This window comes from Lissotriton helveticus, chromosome 7 (assembly GCF_964261635.1).
Source record: "Lissotriton helveticus chromosome 7, aLisHel1.1, whole genome shotgun sequence".
Taxonomy (NCBI): domain Eukaryota; kingdom Metazoa; phylum Chordata; class Amphibia; order Caudata; family Salamandridae; genus Lissotriton; species Lissotriton helveticus.
The window spans coordinates 1,419,947,123-1,419,965,432 of record NC_136068.1 but is presented as its reverse complement, the minus strand read 5'-3'; the positions used below and the strand labels follow the sequence as shown (position 1 = coordinate 1,419,965,432).

The 18,310-nt window shown below is 50.1% G+C and overlaps 1 protein-coding gene across 4 annotated transcripts in view; it reads left to right on the top strand.

Annotated features, from left to right (window-relative positions):
• MAP2K4 (mitogen-activated protein kinase kinase 4) overlaps positions 1 to 17,660 on the top strand; it is an 839,420-nt gene extending 821,760 nt beyond the window's left edge. For all 4 annotated transcript variants that reach the window (XM_078654731.1, XM_078654732.1, XM_078654730.1 and 1 more), the window contains one exon: positions 16,301 to 17,660. In XM_078654731.1, coding sequence (XP_078510857.1) covers positions 16,301 to 16,414 — 114 coding nt within the window. In that variant the 3' untranslated portion in view covers positions 16,415 to 17,660. The remainder of the gene's footprint in view (positions 1 to 16,300) is intronic.
• The last annotated feature ends 650 nt before the right edge of the window (positions 17,661 to 18,310 follow it).

Below are 18,310 nucleotides of genomic sequence, written 5' to 3'. Positions count from 1 at the left end.
CAATTTTTAGTAAAGCCATAAAGAGTATATGGTCTGGGAGTTGGTTATTACAAACTCCACAGCACTATAATGGCTTTACTTAATTCTGGGAAGTTTGATATCAAACTTCTCAGCATAATAAACCCACACGGATATCAGTGTTGGGTTTATTATACCATGCACTCAGAGGTTCCCTGACTGGTTAACTCCAGCCTGCCACCACGAGACAAGTTTCTGGACCCCTGTACGGGGGGGGGTTGAGGGGAGGGGAGAGCCTTCGCTCCCTGGGCACAAACAAAGCCTTTCCTGGGTGGAGGTGTTCACACCTCCAGGTCAGGAAGAGCCATTTGTGGCAGAAGAGCTTCAAAGGCCTTGCCGCCTTTGTAACGCGACCCCCAGCCTCTCCTGCTTTCAGGAGCAGGCCCCCCTCCTGTCTCCCCTCCTTTTCGATGGGAAGACTGGCCAAAAAAATTAGACCAGCCCAGAAGGTGTGACCACCTCTGCCAACCCCATCCCTCAGGTGTGGGAGGCGAGTTGAAGCCCACTTTTCAGTGCCTGACATTTTGCAGATGGCAGGCACCCTCCAACCAGTGTTGGGGATTGTGCCAACTCCACGATGTAGGTTGAGCACACCAAGGGTGTAGTCACCTTAACGTCAGTAGCCCACTGGCTACTGACCTCAGGACCTCTAAAATGCTCCCTAAATACAGTATTTAGGGGGCAGCCCTGTCTCCCATTTTGTTGATTTCAAGAGTTGTATCATTCCAGTGCATAGTTGGGAGGAAATTGTATAATTATTCATATTTTACTGTGAACATTTCATGAGGGTAAATATATATTTCTTTGCTCTGTCTCCTATGTGCTGATTCCATCCTCCCACTATCCCTCAAGGTTGTATGCTGCTTTCACTGGCACTCCCAATCCTGCTAGGCTTTTTATTTTATTTACAGTTGTTCTTTCCGGCTCCTTCTGGAAGGATCCTGGCAACACAGCTCCACTCTTTTCTGATTTCTTCAGAAATATCTTTTCACTTTTAACAACTTTTTCTCTTTACTTCGATGTTTTATAGCTGTAGAAGTAAGAGATTGTCTTTTTTTGACAGATTAAGGCATTTGTAACACCTTCTCTTTTTGACTCTTGTCCTTGTGGTCATAAGAAGGCCAAAACAGACTCTCATGAGGTCTGTATCCTTTGTCTTCCTGAAGACCATGACCCAATGGCCTGCTCTCACTGTCAGCTCCTGACCAGCAGAACTTTAAAAGACAGAGAGCAAATTCGTATCTATGGCCTGTCAAGAGGAAGATCTCCAGTTAAGAAGGGCTCCAAGAGGGCTAGAACATCTTCTAGAAGTAAGTCCTCACGTCCTTCAGCGTCGGGCTCGGCGCTGAAAAAAGATCTTCAAATGGGTCATTTATCGAAGAAGAGACCCTCGACAGCGGGCTCGCCGTCGAGAAAAGGTATGTCGTCGACGTGGAAGATTCATCCTCCACCGTCGTCAACCCGGCGTCGAGAGACGAGACTCCTCCGCCGTCGTCAACCCGGCGACGATCGGCGTCGAGAGACAAGACTCCTCCGCCGTCGTCAACCCGGCGACGATCGGCATCGAGGAGCAGAGACCCTCCGCCGTAGTCAACCCGGCGACGATCGGCGTCGAGGAGCAGAGACCCTTCGCCGTCGTCATCTCGACGACGTTCGGCATCGAGGTATCAAGGCCATCAGTCGACGCTGAAAAAGCGTTCGACGTCGAGGGCAAGTTCTCTTCTTTCATCGCAATTCCGCCAGCGGTCAAGAACGAGAACACCTCCGCCGTCGTCAACTGGACCACGATCGGCGTCGAGGTTGAAGTCTCCGTCGATACGTTCGGCGTTGAGGGAGAGACAAACCCCACCGCCGTCGTCTCGAAGACCTTCGACGTCGAGACTGAATCCATCTCTGCCATCTAGAAGACATTCGGCGTTGAGTGAGAGACATCCTCCGTCGTCGGCTTTTCATCGCCGTTCGACGTCGAGAGAGCACTTACCTGCGTCTCATCGGCACTGGTCGAAGTTGAGGGTGCGTTCGACGTCGAGAGGACGTTCGACGTCGAGACAGGCCTCAGTGAGATCTGGAGGCTCAGTGGTCCTGGTGACAGAGTCGGCTTCAGGACATTCGTCTCCTCAATCTTCCAGGAGGGCTTCTTCAAAGTCGCCCACTCCGGAACCTGCTTCCCACATTCGCAAGTCTCCTTCACGATCTGAGGGAGCCCCTGCTGCGACTCAGTTGTCTCCAAGGTGGAACCTCCCTGCAAGTCACTGGAAGGACTCTGGAGCAACAAGGCGAATGCAGGACTATGCCAGCTCTGTGCATAAGTCTCCTTTGCAGAGACTAGTGGATGAAGCAGACAGAGCGAGCCCTTCTAGACAAACGCAGGAGAGGTCTCCGGAGGCAAGGGGCCACAGGTCTCGCTCTCCGAGACACGAGGACCACACTGGGAGATCGAGAGAAGTGAGGACTTCTATGCATCGACGGCGTAGGAGAACACCATCTACGTCCTCGTCTTCCTCCACCCGATCCTCCAAGAGGGATTACTCTCCCACACTATCGGACAGCCCGTCTACCAGGGTCTCTCCCATAGATGATATTGCCACCTACCATGAGGTTTTGCAGAGGTGCACTAAAGCTTAATATTGAGATGTCTGCCCCGCAAGTCACGACAACAGTGATTTTCAAAACTCTCCATAAGAAGTCAGAATCTCGACCTCTGCTACCACTGGTTCCTGGGATCCTTGACCCAGTCATGGACACGTTTTTAACACCGACAACCATTAAGGCGGTTCCGGCTCATCTCTGAAAAAAATACAAGCCGGCTACCTCAGATCCAGTCTTCGTCAAGACTCTTGCAGACTCTGTCATTGTGGCAGCAGCGAAAAAGACACATGCTGTTCCGGCCACTTCTTCTGTTCCACCAAAGACAGCAGGTCCCAGGACTTGTGGGGTCGCAAGGTCTGCACTTCTGCTGCAGCTTCTCTTAAGGTCTCCAGCGCGGCTGCGTTGCTTGGCAGGTATGACAGGTCTCTCTGGGACTCTTTGGAGCGTTTCCAAGCCAAGCTCCCAAAAGAAGATCAGAAAGATTTCGCAGAGATAGTCACAGAGGGATCTCTGGTGGCTAACCAAGCAATAAGCACAGCGGCAGATGGTGCGGTGTTATCAGCGCACTTACGCGCATGGAGTATGCGCCAGAAGATCCTCCTGGTTACGGCTAACAGGACTTAAGCCAGACGCTCAGCAAAGGATCATGAACCTCCTGTTCTCCGGCTCTTCTCTCTTAGGCTCCCACGCTGATGAAGAGATGACTAGGATGAAGACCGAGTTGGACACGGTCAAGGCAGTTGGGCTGGAGAAGAAAAAAGAATTTAAGCACCGCTACAAATCCAACCGTGGCAAAGGGCCACAACAGAGGGTTCAAACCCCTCAGTGGTCCCAAAATAAGAACCAGGGGAAGACCCAGTTTCGTGGAGGAAAGTCCAACAGAGGTAGAGGTGGTCACCAACAGCAGTCCTCTACCACGACGAGAGGAGGGAAGTCCTGAGCAGTGGCTTCCTCCGCCTCCGTTGCCCACTCCAGTGGGAGGAAGTCCTTCTCAACATCTAGCAGAGTGGGCCAGCATCACAAAAGATCGCTGGGTGCTGAATATACTGAGCAATGGATATGCGCTATGTTTCCGAAGGACATTCCACCAAAAAAGTCTCGTCCCCATCAATTACAGCTGCTTCGGAAAGAGGTGAGAGCTCTTCTCCAAAAGCAGGCGATAGAGGATGTTCCGCCCTCCCAAAGAGGAAAAGGAGTTTATTCCAGATACTTTCTTGTCCCCAAAAAAGATCAGGAGGGCAAGTTTCGACCAATTCTGGACCTTCGACTACTAAACAGAGTCATAGTGAAGGAAAAGTGTTGCATGTTGGCCCTTCACCAAATATGTCCACATCTGCAAGTAGGGGATTGGATGTGTTCGGTGGACCTCCAAGATGCGTACTTCCACATCTCCATCGCAAAACGACTTCGGAAGTACCTGCGGTTTGTGGTCGGTCACAAACATTACCAGTACAAGGTTCTGCCCTTAGGTCTGAAGTCCGCTCCGCGAGTCTTCACCAAATGCATGGCAGTGGTGGCAGCTTCACAGAAAAGGGGTTTTCGTATATCCATACTTGGACGACTGGCTGCTAAAAGGTCCTTCCCCACTGCAAGTGAGTCACGACCTCCAGTTCTGCCTGCAGCAGTTGCACGACCTCGGGCTGCATGTCAACAGGGACAAGTCGGTGCAGCAGCCCACCCAGACCATCCACTATCTCGGCTCCGTTCTGGACACAGGTGTGGGAAGAGCGTATCCTTCGGAGGAGAGACTGTCTTCCATGAAGCACGGATGCAGGCTTCTGCTCCAAGCGCAGAATCCGACAGTCAGGCAGGTGGCAACCCTGCTAGGATCAATGGCGTCCTGCATCTTCCTAATTCCCAACGCCAGGCTGAGGATGCGTCCTCTGCAGAAGACTCTGGAGGACCAGTGGGATCAGTCAACAGGTCGCTGGGAGGATCAAATCTCTCTCTCTCTCTCTCAGGCGGCCAGATCCTCGCTCTCATGGTGGACCCAGCAGCGGAATCTGATGGTGGGAGTCCCTTTTCACCAACCGCTACCAGTGCAATCGGTGGTGACAGACTCATCTCTGCAAGGCTGGGGCGCGCCCATGGGATGCCTCCAGATTCAAGGACGGTGGTCGGCAAAAGAACAGACCTACCACATCAACATGCTGGAACTCCAGGCAGACCATCTAGCTCTGAAAGCTTTCCTGCCTGCGATCGAGTCCGATTCAGTCCTGGCCCAGACAGACAACACGACGACCATGTTCTACCTGAACAAGCAAGGTGGAACTCGGTCACGTCCGCTCTCCCAGGAGTCTCAGACCATCTGGCACTGGCTGCTCGCCCGGAACCTCTCGGTGGTGGCAGTGCATCTTCCAGGAGAGCTAAACGTCAAGGCAGACGCTCTCAGCAGGCACTTCGAAGATCAGCCAGACTGGGTGCTGCACGACGAGGTGGTGGCAGACCTTTTCCATCGTTGGGGTCGTCCGGAAATAGATCTCTTCGCGGACGACGAAAACACAAAATGCCACGCCTTTGCGTCCAGATCCTGAAGTCCTACAATACGGACATTTAAATCTGCCTCCTGATTGTATGCATATTTTAAAGGAAGCGAAAAGACCATCCACAAGAACGTCATATGCGTTTAAATGGAAGAGGTTTTTTCTTTGGTGTAGAGAGCATCACTTTGATCCCACAAAGGGACAGGAGGATGATATTCTCCCTTACCTTCTGTACCTAGCAAGATCTGGTCTTAAGTATGCTTCGATCAGAGTGCATTTGTCTGCCATTACAGCTTACAGGAAGTCACCTAGTCAGCCCTCCTTTTTTCAAATGCAGGTGGTCAAGGACTTCTTACAGGGGTTAAAGAAAGTGTATCCCCCTGTGAGAAACCCTTCACCTCCGTGGGAGTTGAACCTGGTGTTATCTAAGTTGATGGGCCCTCCCTTTGAGCCCATCCGCAGAGCTTCCTTGCAGCACTTATCTTGGAAGGCCGCTTTTCTAGTAGCGATTACATCAGCGCACAGAGTAAGCGAGATACAAGCGCTATGTTCCAATGAGCCTTACACTGTTTTCCACCATAACAGAGTTGTCTTGAGGGCGCATCCTTCTTTTCTCCCTAAGGTGGTGTCTGATTTTCACATCAATCAGTCCATTTCCCTGCCATCTTTCTTCCCTGATCTGGCGACCCCAGCTGAGCGGTCGCTTCATTCCTTGGATCTTAAGAGTACTCAAGTTCTACTTACAGAGACAAAAGAGATAAGGAAGACAGATCAATTGTTTGTTAATTATGGCGCCATGAGAACTGGCTTCCCAGCCGCTAAGAGATCCATTTCAAGATGTATTGTTTCTTGCATTACCTTAGCTTATCAGCTGGCGAAAAGGCCCTTACCTTTATCTCCCAAGGCTCACTCCACCAGGGGGAAAGCGGCCACTGTTGCATTCTTGCATGATGTCCCTATGTCAGAAATTTGCAAGGCCGCAACCTGGAAATCAGTTCATACTTTTACGAGGCACTACTGCCTAGAGTCTGATTCCAGGGCTGATGCTCCAGTAGGCCAGGCCTCCTTGAGGAATCTGTTTGGATAGTGGTTTTTTACTCTATCCTAGCTTGGTGTTTTTTTTAACTAATCTTACTGATTATATTTACTATATTTTCCTTTGCTCGCAGGGAGATGAGGTGAGGCTCGCTATTCTATTCTAATGCTTATGACTATTGATGAGGATCCCCTGGAAGAGAAGGATTAGTTACTTACCTGTAATCCTAGTTCTCTTCCAGGGCTATCCTCATCAAAGTCATAAGCAACCCTCCCGCCTCCCCGGGCAAAGGACTATTTTAAGTTGGAGATATTGTTAACCTCTTAGTTTCATGGTTTTCTCAGTCTCCGCAAAGAACAACTGACCTAACTGTCACCCCTGAGGCATGATGGGAAGCTGGGGGTCAGGAGTGCCAGAAAGGCACGGTGTCAGTTTATTGCATGCAGCTACAGGTTAGCTTTTCAGTCTTTTTAGACTGTGTGTTTGCAATGCAGCATGGGAGCTTCCTATGCTTTCAGTGTTTTATAAGAATTTCTATTGTTTTCTGAGCATTAAAACAGTTCCAAAACAAACTTTATTGTTATTTCTCATGTTTCTAATGCATGTTATTCATGTATGGTGGAAATTCTTTACAGCATAACTCAGCTCTACTGTTTATTAGGCTGCAATTGCTTATATATATATATATATATATATATTTTGCCCGCCGAAACGCGTCAAGCCATCTGCACAGGGTAAATAAATTTCCCTTTTGTGAAGCTCACGGAGTCAGCGCCTTTTCTTTTATCTTGATGGTAAAGGTCTGGATTTGATATATATGGTTTTATATATATATATATATATATATATATATGGTTATATATATGTGAGGCACATATAATATAGTGTTTCCGGGGCCCGCGCATGGGCGGGAATATTCTAATGCTTATGACTTTGATGGGGATACCCCTGGAAGAGAACTAGGATTACAGGTAAGTAACTAATCCTTTTCCCCAACCCTCGCCTGATCAATGGCTACTCCTTGTGCCCCTCCCCATACATTTTTAGGTTTTCATTCTTTGGGAGCCTGGCAGCTATATTTACTGCCAGACTGTCTGAAAATGTGCTTTTCATTTTTCCATGTCCGTGCCAACAAGCTTTGGCAGAGTCAATGACTTACCCGTTTAAAATTGAATCCCACTGGCTTTGCCAATGCTTGTTTGAACTCATTGGTTATTTGCAACTATGGTGCATTAAATGTGTGTGATGTCAGGCACTCTGTTTTGGAATGTTGGGCCCTGACCTTTTTCTTTTTATCTAAATGACTTCTTCCTTGTACCAGTATAATTACTAAAAATTACTTGAAAGTTGATATCTCGGCTAAAAATAAATACAATTAAGTTCAGAAGACTAACTGAAAAGTTTAGGTGAAATAATGTTTGTAGCACTTGTGGCTATGGATACACATTCTTTGCATACTCTTGCCATCTAGCGTTTGGCTTGGAAGATTACATCTTGTTTTACTTTAAAGAAGTCTTTTGAGGTCACAAGGTCTCAGTGACTAATCTTCTTGTTAATGCTCATGGGCACTGACTCCATTGTTAGATTGTTTTTCTCTGCCATCTGGTTTGGATGTGAGTCAGGGTGCTCACGGTCTTAACAAATTTGTTGGTTCCCATCGTGGCCTCACAGTCAGTTATCTTCCATCCCTTGTGAGAAGTCTCTTCAACTGATTTTTTTGTAAACTGTGCAGGTTCCATTTCTTAAGTTCATCCTTGTCATGCGACTGGGCCTCTTGGGCCCCGGGCCTCTAGGACACTGCATGAACACCTGAGGTAATGAAACAGATGCCGTTCAAGAGATGCCTGTAGTGCCACTCGAAATAACTCTGGGCCAACCTCCATGCTGTCTGCAATCTTTACCTCTCACTGGAGCATGACGGGAGCTGCTGCAATAGTTGTTCAGTATTTCGAAGCAAGAGAATCTGAGACCAATGGTGGGCATACAGCAGGATGTTCAAATCCTTTGTAGAGACCCAGACATCTTTTGTGAATGCGATCCCCCTCTGTCGAAAGAAAGAGGAGGAAGCATTGAGTGAGTCGCTCAATCTCCCAGCACACCATCAAGTCCTCAGTTCATCAACTCTAATGTGAGATGAGTAAGAACTCATGGAGGAAGAGTAGGCTCCCGAGGATGCTTCATCCAACTCAGTCACCTCCAGTCCACACTTAAAAACCCCAATGTGCATACTGTTGATGCTCAAGCCCTTAAACCTAGCAAATGGCATATATCGAAGCCAAGCATCGCCCATTTGTAGGTCCGGCGTGGAGCCCTGAGCTGAAGTCGCTGCAATCTTCTGGTGTAACACTGCCATCCTACGCTGGTTGACAACATAGCAAGGCTCCAGTGCTGAGAAAATCCCCTTCCAAGGGCCTTGCCCCTCAGCCACCCTCAAATCTGAGGACACCTTCCGACACCGGAACCTTTGAAGTATGCGTCCTCATCGAGGCTGAAAGCGCATTGGTGTATCGAAGAATGCCCCAATCTCGAGAGGCTGTAGCATGAGCTCAACAAAAGCCAGAGGAGGTTCATCATCCACCCTCGACAAGGCAAGGTCTCTGCCTCCTAGGACACCCTGACATAGAAACACAGGCTCACCTTGAGAAGGGCACTGTCATTGGACACTTGTGTGCCCCTCTTGCCTACGAAGAGGCCCTAAGTCAAAGCATCTGCTCCTTTTCCGCCTCCAACTTGCCCACCACCTCCAATTTAACCTACCTTACCGCCTATGCCTTCAATACAGGGTACCTGGAGTCATACTCCGATACTGGCAGACATAGCCCCTCTTAACTGGCTGAGGACTTTGCCCCAGTCTACCCAGGTGCCTCAGGGGATCTTTGGTAGTATTACGATATAGACTGACCAAGAACATGTCCCAGCCAGGGACTCCCTGCCTGATGACACCCCGACATACCTCCGCATCATTCAGTGACCGGCTGTCTGCCGTAAGGTACAGGGGTATCCCCACGTGAGCAGAGGAGGATTTCCTAGTAGAAAGACTTTCAAAGACAGGGCACTCTGTCCAATACATCCTGATGCTCAAGGGGATGAATTAATCCAAAGAGCCAGTGAAAGCTTGCATGGCTCCACCATGCATAGAAAGGAAAAATAAGCTGGTGCTTTTGATCCGCTCTATATCCTGGCCGGCCCAACGAGAAGCACTGCCCAATGATGAAGCATGACATTCTCTAGGGGGTGTGTGAGGGCAATATAAACTGTCCCACTGACTGTCCCGTTCCAGTACTCTGGCCCAGGCACTCTCCACGTCCAGAGAGATTGTGCCTCTCCCCTTCTTTGTTTCCTCTCAGAAACATTAGCCCTATTGTTCAATTTCATAATTCGTGCAAGGAGCACGGCTTCTGGACCTCTTGAACTAGCTCCTTCTCTCATCCCTTCCTGTACCCTTTCCCTTACGCAAGGGGTCTTTTGTTTGATATTTTAATAAATCTTAACAAAACCATCCAACTCCCATTCTTCCATCCATGTTTAGACTCTGAAAGGGCACTCCACACATTTGATCTCAAGCATGCTTTTATGTACTACATTGATAGAACCAAATCCTTTCGCAAAACTGTTTGTAGCATTTTCACAGCCTCATTAAGGTCATGGCCGTTTCTAAGGCAGGGATTGCCAGGTGGGTTGTCAAATGCATCCAAATCTGTTAGGCGAAAGCTAAAAGTACTCTTACTTCCCACCCCAAGCCACACTCCACCCGCAAACAGGGTGCTATTATGGCCTATCTGAAGTTAGTGTTCGATTCCTTATCTTAGAATATCCCCAGGCGTCAGACTGGATCCGTAAAGTTTTGCGTAGCAGTACCCCTGCGCGTCGGTAGGCGTCGTCTGCAGCTCCACGTCCGTCGCTGGCGCCAGGATGACGTCGTCGGAATACTTAGATGCCGCCCTCGCGCCCTGACGTCAGTTCTTCTGTTTTCCGCGCCAGCAAGCGCAGATCTGGAAAAAGCGGTACTTAGTCAATTTTTGACTAACTTTTTCGATCTCTTTTGGATTCTTTTTCCGAGTCGATATGACTCTTGCTGCCGATAGAGATGCCCGGGTTCAAACCCTGTGCCGACTGTAACCGCCTGATGTCTGTTACTGACCCCCATCGTCGGTGCCTCTATTGCCTTGGAGCCGACCACGATGACAAGTCATGCCCGACTGCCGGGCCTTGACGTCGGAAGGCTAGGCAGGAGCGGTCCCGTAAGCGCCTCGAGCTCCGGCAGTCGTCCCTGCGCCGTTCACGGTCCCGGTCCAGGAGGAGGTCGAGGGACCGGTCGCGGGGCCACAGTCATCACAGCTCTGCGAGTCGACACCACTTGTCAGGCTCCAAGTCCACAGGTAAGAGGCACAAGAAGTCGAAGGGACGACACCGCTCTTCCGACGCTCGCTCGATGCAGCCGGGGGTTCGGGCGGCTCCGCGCCCAGCTCCATACCCGCTGGTCCCTGGGCTGAACGCGACACCGGAGGAGATCAGCACCTTCCTCGTGTCTATGAGGAATCGCTCCCCTCCGACGGGCCCTACAGAGGTGCCTCCGGGCTCCATGGGTCCGCCTGGGTGCCATAGCGGGCCGGCGGTGGCTCCGGCGCCGTCGGGTGCTTCGGCCCTGGTGCCGTCGACGACTCCGGTCCCGACGCTGCAGGGCCCCACTGGATCCGGGTACGGATCCGGGTCGCCGCTGGTCGACCTTACGACCCCTTCGCCAGCGCCACCCCCCCTCGTCGTCCCCGGTCCCCCCTCGGTCCAAATCCGGCTTTGGACCGGCGTCGCTCGACGCCTCATTCGACACTGAGAGAAGAGCAATTCTTCTATGATCCGGCCCCATCCTTTGGACCTGACTATCAGGAGATGGGGGGCAAGGAGGATTGGGAGGGGTCTGAGGACCCTCTGGCACTGGAGTGCCAGTCGTATTCGGACTGGGCGGTTGAGCTAGGGGAGGCCAGTGGTCTGGACACTTCGCCCGACACTGGATTTGTCTCCCCTCCTACCGTGGCTACGGAGGAGGGGGCTGCTTACAGCGTGGTGTTGACGAGGGCGGCCAAGGCCTTGGCTCTTGAGCTCCCAGTCGCAGCCGTGAGGACTAACCTCCTCACCGAGGTCCTCAAACCCCAGGCATGCTCTTCGGAGCCTCTACTGCCGTTTAATGAGGCCCTTACTGACGTTCTGTTGGGCACCTGGTACAAGCCCGCTACAGGCCCCCCTGTAGATCGGAACGTGGCCAGACGCCACCGCCTGGCCCCGGGCGACCCTAGCTTCCTGTCCACCCACCCCACCCCTGAGAGCCTGGTTATCCAGGCCTCGAACTCCCAGACCGCAGTCCCGACTTCCCCTCCTGATCGGGAATCCAAAAGGTATGACCAGTTCGGTAAGAAGCTGTTCTCCTCACTTAGTTTGGGGTTGCGGTCGGTCAACACCGCTTCCCTTTTGGCCCGTTACACCCACTCTCTGTGGGACACGGTTGCGGACGTGCTGCCAGACTGCCCGGAGGAGGCCCGGGCAAAACTCTCTCAAGCCCTTGCGGAAGGGCGAGATGCAGCACAACACTCTATTCGATGTGGGCTGGATACAACGGACTCGCTAGGCAGGGCGATTTCCACGACGGTGGCGGTTCGCCACCACGCCTGGCTGGGTCCGCCAACTTCTCGGCTGACGTCCAGAACACACTAATGAACATGCAGACAGTGCGCTTGAGCGTTTCAAGGACTCCAGGGCTAGGGCCAAGTCCTTGGGCCTGTCGGGCCAGCACCAGCAAACTTCTGCCTTTTTGCTCCTTTCATAGCCAAGGAAGGGGTGCCCCCTCACATCCTGCCAGCCACGGGCCGCGGACTAACATCCAGCGCGGCGGCGGACTTGGTAACCGCCATGGCGGTGCCAGGGGACAGCGGCAAGGCCAGTCCACATCCACCCCGCAGCATCCGCCTCAAAGCCATCCTAGTCCGAGCTTTCAGGCCCATTTGAGGCCAGTGGGGGGCAGGGTTAGCCATCACCTCCTCCACTGGCACACCATCACATCGGACAGGTGGGTGCTGCAAATCGTCCGAAGGGGCTACTCCCTTCCCTTTGAGGCGACCCCTCCAGCCATGCCACCGCAGTACCACCGCGTGTTGGGGGATCACTTGCGACTTCTGCAAGAGGAAGTGACGGCCCTCTTGGCCAAGGGGGCCATCGAGCGCGTTCCTGGGCCAGAAGTAGGGTGTGGTTGTTACTCCCACTACTTTCTAGTTCCCAAGAAGGGTAAAGGTGGGCCTGCGTCCTATCTTGGACCTGCAGAACGTCAACGGCTTCCTCCGGAAGGAGAAGTTCAAGATGCTGACTTTGGCTCACGTCTTAGCTGCCCTGGACCCCGGAGACTGGATGGTAGCATTGAACTTGCAGGATGCATATTTTCACATCCCCGTCCTTCCGGCCCACCGGAGTTACCTGCGGTTCACGGTAGACCACGAGCACTTTCAGTTTACCGTGCTCCCCTTCGGCCTTTCCTGCGCCCCTCGGGTGTTCAAGAAAGTGATGGCGGTGGTCGCAGCTCGTCTGCGCAGATTAGGGGTGTCAGTCTGCCCCTATCTCTACAAGTAGTTGTTGAAGGCGAGCTCGCCCCTGACAGTCGTCAGCCACCTCCAGACTACAGCTGACCTCCTGCACCTGCTGGGGTTCTCCATCAATGTGCCGAAGTCACACCTGTGTCCCTCTCAGAAGCTCCTCTTCATCGGAGCGGTTCTGGATTCGGCGCAGTTTCGGGTTTATCCTCCCGAACAGCGGGTTTGGGATATTCAGGCTCTGATTCCGATCTTTCAGCCTTTATCCCGAGTCTCGGTCAGGTTGACGCTGCGGCTTCGAGGGCTGATGGCCTCCTGTATCCTACTGGTGCATCACGCTAGGTGGGGGATGCGAGCTCTGCAGTGGGACCTGAGGTTTCAGTGGGCCTAGCATCAGGGCAACCTGTCCGACCACGTCCTGATCTCGGAGGGCACTGCGAGACAGTTTCAGTGGTGGCTCATGGACCGCAATTGGGTCAACGGCAGATCCCTCTCCCTACCCCAACCGGAGCATGTAGTTGTGACGGATGCGTCCCTCCTGGGTTGGGGGGGCCACATGCGAGAGGCAGAGATCAGAGGCCTCTGGTCTCCGGTGGAGACCCGGCTCACATCAACCTTCTAGAACTGCGGACGATCCGGCTTGCACTGACAGCCTTCCTTCCCTCTGTCCGGGGATGTGTAGTGCAGGTGTTCGCGGACAACAACACCGCCATGTGGTACTGCAACAAACAGGGCGGGGTGGGGTCGTGGACCCTTTGTCAGGAGGCTCTGCGTCTCTGGCAATGGCTGGAACACCAGGGCGTGACCCTGGTGGTTCAACACCTGCCAGGTTCCCTGAACGCCAAGGCGGACTAACTCAGCCGTCTGTGCATGATGGATCACAAATGGCGCCTGAACTCGGACGTGGCGCAAGGTCTCTTTCAGCAGTGGTGATAGCCTTGGTTAGATCTATTCGCCACAGAAGAGAACGCGCAATGTCATCAGTTCTGCGCAATGTCATCAGTTCTGCGCGTTGAAATTTCCAAGGCGGCACTCGCTCGGAGACGCTTTTCGTCGCAAGTGGAGCTGTGGTCTGTTGTACGCCTTTCCGCCTATACCACATCTGCCCAGAGTGCTGAAGAAGATCAGGCGCGACCAGGCCCAAGTCATCCTTGTGGCTCCGGACTGGGCACGAAGATACTGGTATCCCGAGCTACTCAGCATGTCAGTCGATCCCCCGATTCGTCTGCCTCTTCAGTAGGACCTTCTGTCGCAGCAGCAGGGGTCGGTCCTCCACCGAACCTGTCCAGTCTCCACCTCCATGCGTGGAGATTGAGCGGCGACAGTTGAGGCCATTTGACTTGCCTCCTGAAGTCTGTGATGTCATTCTGGCAGCCAGGCGACCCTCCACAAAATCGGTATACGCCTGCAGGTGGAACAAATTTGTGGCATGGTGCACGGCAAAGGCTGTGGATCCCCTTTCTGCCCCCCTTTCAGAGGTTCTCCTCTTTCTTCTTTCTCTTGCCCAGCAGGGCTCTGCTCTGGGCCCTGCCAAAGGCTACCTCTCTCGTTCAGCCTTCTTAAGGCTTCCTGATCAGCCTTCTCTTTTCAAGTCCCCTGTTGTAAATAGATTCTTGAAGGGCATCACTCAAATGTTTCCTCCTGTTCCTTTTGTGATGCCTCTGTTGGACTTGAACCTTGTTCTGACTTATTTGATGTGCGCTCCTTTCGAGCCACGTCACAATTGCACTCTTCGTCTTCTAACTCTTAGGACTGCATTCCTGGTTGCCATCACCTCTGCCAGGAGAGTGAGTGAGCTCCAGGCTCTATCTTTTCAACCTCCTTTCCTCTCTGTTCATCCGGACAAAGTTGTCTTGAGAACTCGTCCCTCTTTCCTGTCCAAAGTAGTCACAGCCTTCCACATCGGGCAGTCCATCACCTTACCCACCTTCTTTCCGCCTCCGCATCCCTCGAACGAAGAAGAGAGGCTCCACCTTCTGGACCCAAAACGTGCACTCTCATTCTATCTGGACCGCACACGCCAGTTCCGGGTGGACGACCAGCCCTTTGCTGGTTACGTGGGTGCTAAGAAGGGACGGGCGGTGCACAAACGAACCATTTCTCGATGGGTCGTTTTGTGCATAAAGGCTTGTTATTCACTGGCTAAAAAGGAGACTCCTGTGGGCCTGCGTGCCCATTCAACTCGGACACCAGCGGCGACTACTGCCCTGGGTTGGGGAGTCCCCTTGCAGGACATCTGTGAGGCAGCTACGTGGGTCTCGCTGCACACGTTCGCTAGACACTACTGCCTGGACAGCCAAGTCCGGCGAGATGGCTTTTTCGGCCGTTGAGTTCTCCAGGACTTTCTGGTGTGATCATTGTGATCATTGGTTCACAGACCCACCACTGGGGTTGGCATTGCTGGGGTATCTATTCTAAGGTAAGGAATCTAACACTAACCTGTTTCTTTCAGATGCACAAGTTACTTACCTTCAGTCACGATATATCTGTAAGAAACCGTAGTTAGTGTTAGATTCCTTACCGCCCCACCCCACCTCCCCGTTCTGCAAACCGATATCTATGGTTAAGCGGTCCCTTTGGGAGCGCTTTTTATCATGGCTCTGCGTTTCTGGCGCCGAAAAGCTGTGTATAAGAACTGACGTCAGCGCGCGAGGGCGGCGTCTAAGTACTCCGACGTCATCCCGGCGCCAACGACGATGGACGTGGATGCGCAGACGATGCCTACTGACCCGCAGGGTTACTGCTACGCAAAACTTTCCGGATCCAGTCTGACGCCTGGGGTTATTCAAAGGTATGAAATCTAACACTAACTACTGTTTCTTACAGATACATCGTTACCGAAGGTAAGTAACTTGTGCTTCTAGGGAATATGCCCGTAGCAGATATTTGTAAAGCTGTTGCATGGTCCACTCAACACACTTTCACAAACCATTATTGCGTGGATATTCTTGCTAGGCAGCAAGCTAGAGTTGGTCAAACTGTCCTCAGGACTCAGTTTCAGACCTCTGTACCATCCACTGGCTAGCCACCGCTTAAGAAACTACTGTTTTACAGTCAATGCAGAGCATGTGTATCTTCAGCCACACATGCTTCAAACTGATTGTTACTTATCCTGTAAGCATTTGTTCGTTGCATGTAGTGCTGTAGATTCACATGTGCCCACCCTCCTTCCCGTAAGCCAACGTTAGTTACAGACATCTTTCACGTGGTACTATTCTCTCTATATGTATGGACACTATTCTTTTCTGCTCACTACTCAATTCCTACTCAGAACTGTTAAAAGTAAAATAATCTAACAGTGGTGTCGGTGACCATGTTCATCCACAACCAGAGGAGGAGCCATCTAGTCCTCGTGACTTGAAAACGCCTTTGAAGGAAAACAAGCTGTAATCATCTGAACTTAACACTAGATGGCAGGAGTATGCAGATCATGTGAATCTGCAGTACTACATACCGTGAACAGATGCTTACAGGGTAAATAGTCCTTATATGCCATTGTTTCCTTTTTGAGTTTAAGTTGAAAATGTAATATGTCTATTTAGGTGTCTACCTATATATATATCGGTGTGTATTGTTTTTACTTACTTCTCTTAATTTTTCAGAAACATACCTTTATCTTGATGTATGAAGAGCGTCCGGTGGAAGTTGCTGCATATGTATGTAGAATCTTGGATCAAATGCCAACAACTCCCAGCTCTCCTATGTATGTCGATTGACATTGCTGCTACATAAAACTGTCTAGAAAAAGGGCTGAGTGAAAAACAAGATGTAAAGAATTTTCATCAACGTTGCAGTGTTTTCAGTACTCACCCCGACACCATGTGCAATAAGATTGGTGTTCATTTCCATCATGTCCGTATGTTGTCACGTATAAAATACATCCCTGTAATACATGGATCACACAGTGTTCGTGCTAGTCATAAAGGAGACCTCATCCCGCTCTTTTGTGGATATATTCATGAAATGTGGAACTCAGAAGTTTATTTTGGTGACTTTGAGTGGGTAGCACCCAAGATATCATTGGTAGACTCTTAAACCTGGAGACTTCTCAACCGTCTACTGGAAAGATTTTATGTCAAACTCTTCCAAATATTGTTGCAAAGAAGAAACAGATTATAAGCATTTTATGTATGGATATACATCTTGTGTTATACAAGATGAAATTACATAATCAACCAGTTACATTTTCTTCGGGAACCTGCAAGGCAAAGGACATTTTCCTTCATGAAGTGCAATAGATATGCTGATTGAAATTCTGTTGCTGTATAGTCAGTCTTTGGTTTTGGGACAGTGTCACAGTTGATTTTTTTTTTTAAACAAAAGAATCATGCTAAATATAGTGAAATGTTTTTATCTTCCTACCCCAGAAAATGCTGCATTGGAAGAAACTAACATTAAAATATGAAGAGATGGAAAGTTATATATTTTCTTCTGTTTTTTCTCCGTTGCTTGAATTAAGACCTTGGTTTCAAGGGAATGACAACTTGGTGGTTTTTGCTTGTAATATGCTTATGACCCAAACTGTACCTACATGCTACTCGTGCCAGTCGAAGATTCATTTTTATTGTACATGCACTGTTAATAACAAGGGTCGACTTGTAGCTATTGTCGTCAAACATCATGTTCCCCACCATTCTCGGATATTTTATCAATAATTAAGAAGCATGATTCCTTGCTCGGGGTATTTAATTTGGCATTAGTACTCTGCTGCTGACCAGGATGTACTAGAAGATCAACTGCACCTACATTTGTTCTTCTTAATTTACCTGTGGGGGCTCATGATCTCACTTCACCAACTATGTTCTCTGAATATTCGTTCCATACCTGAAGGTATGTTATCAATGTAGCCTGTCACAGACTACGAGTTGTCCCCACAAAGGCAGGGAAAGACGTGGACCCCAACCCTTTCGAATGTAATGGAGCATGATGGTGTTTGTTTATTAAAAACATTTGGATTTTAAACAACGGGTCGTCTTCTTAAGTCGCAAAGCTGTGGTGTTTGGTTCGCTATTGAGTTTTTGTTATTTCACACTTGTGAAGCAGCAGACCGCTTAAGACAAATGCACGTTTATGTATTCGCATGTAGATGGAGGCACTGTTTTCCATTAATATAATGAGTCCTATTGGTTGCTGTTCAGTGATGTTTTCTGAAAGTATGCCTTGGATAGATGATTTTAACATTTCTAGATTGCGTTGTACTTAATGTGAGACTCGCTGTAAGCTTCTTTTAATTTGTTCAAAATTAAGAAGGTCAGCGATAACGGCATGCAATTTTTACAGCTATATAGAAGACGACCCTGCTTCTGTGCGTGATTTATTGGCTAAATAACTTTGTTTGTTTGACTGATGAGATATTATCAACTCCAATGTTTTGTCATAGTATTCGCCTGCTGCACACATGCAGGATAGCCAAAGTTGCATAATATGCCTCGTTGAGACGACATAATCTTCATTAGGTGCTCAAAGCAGCGTATTCTATTATAAAGCCCATCAGAAATATAGTGAGTGCCAATCTTAGTCAAGTTTAACAATGTAGTTGCCAACGATAAGGAAAGCAGTGGTGCAACTTGATGTTCAGAAGAGCATCTCGAGAGCTATTTTTATCTTCAAGT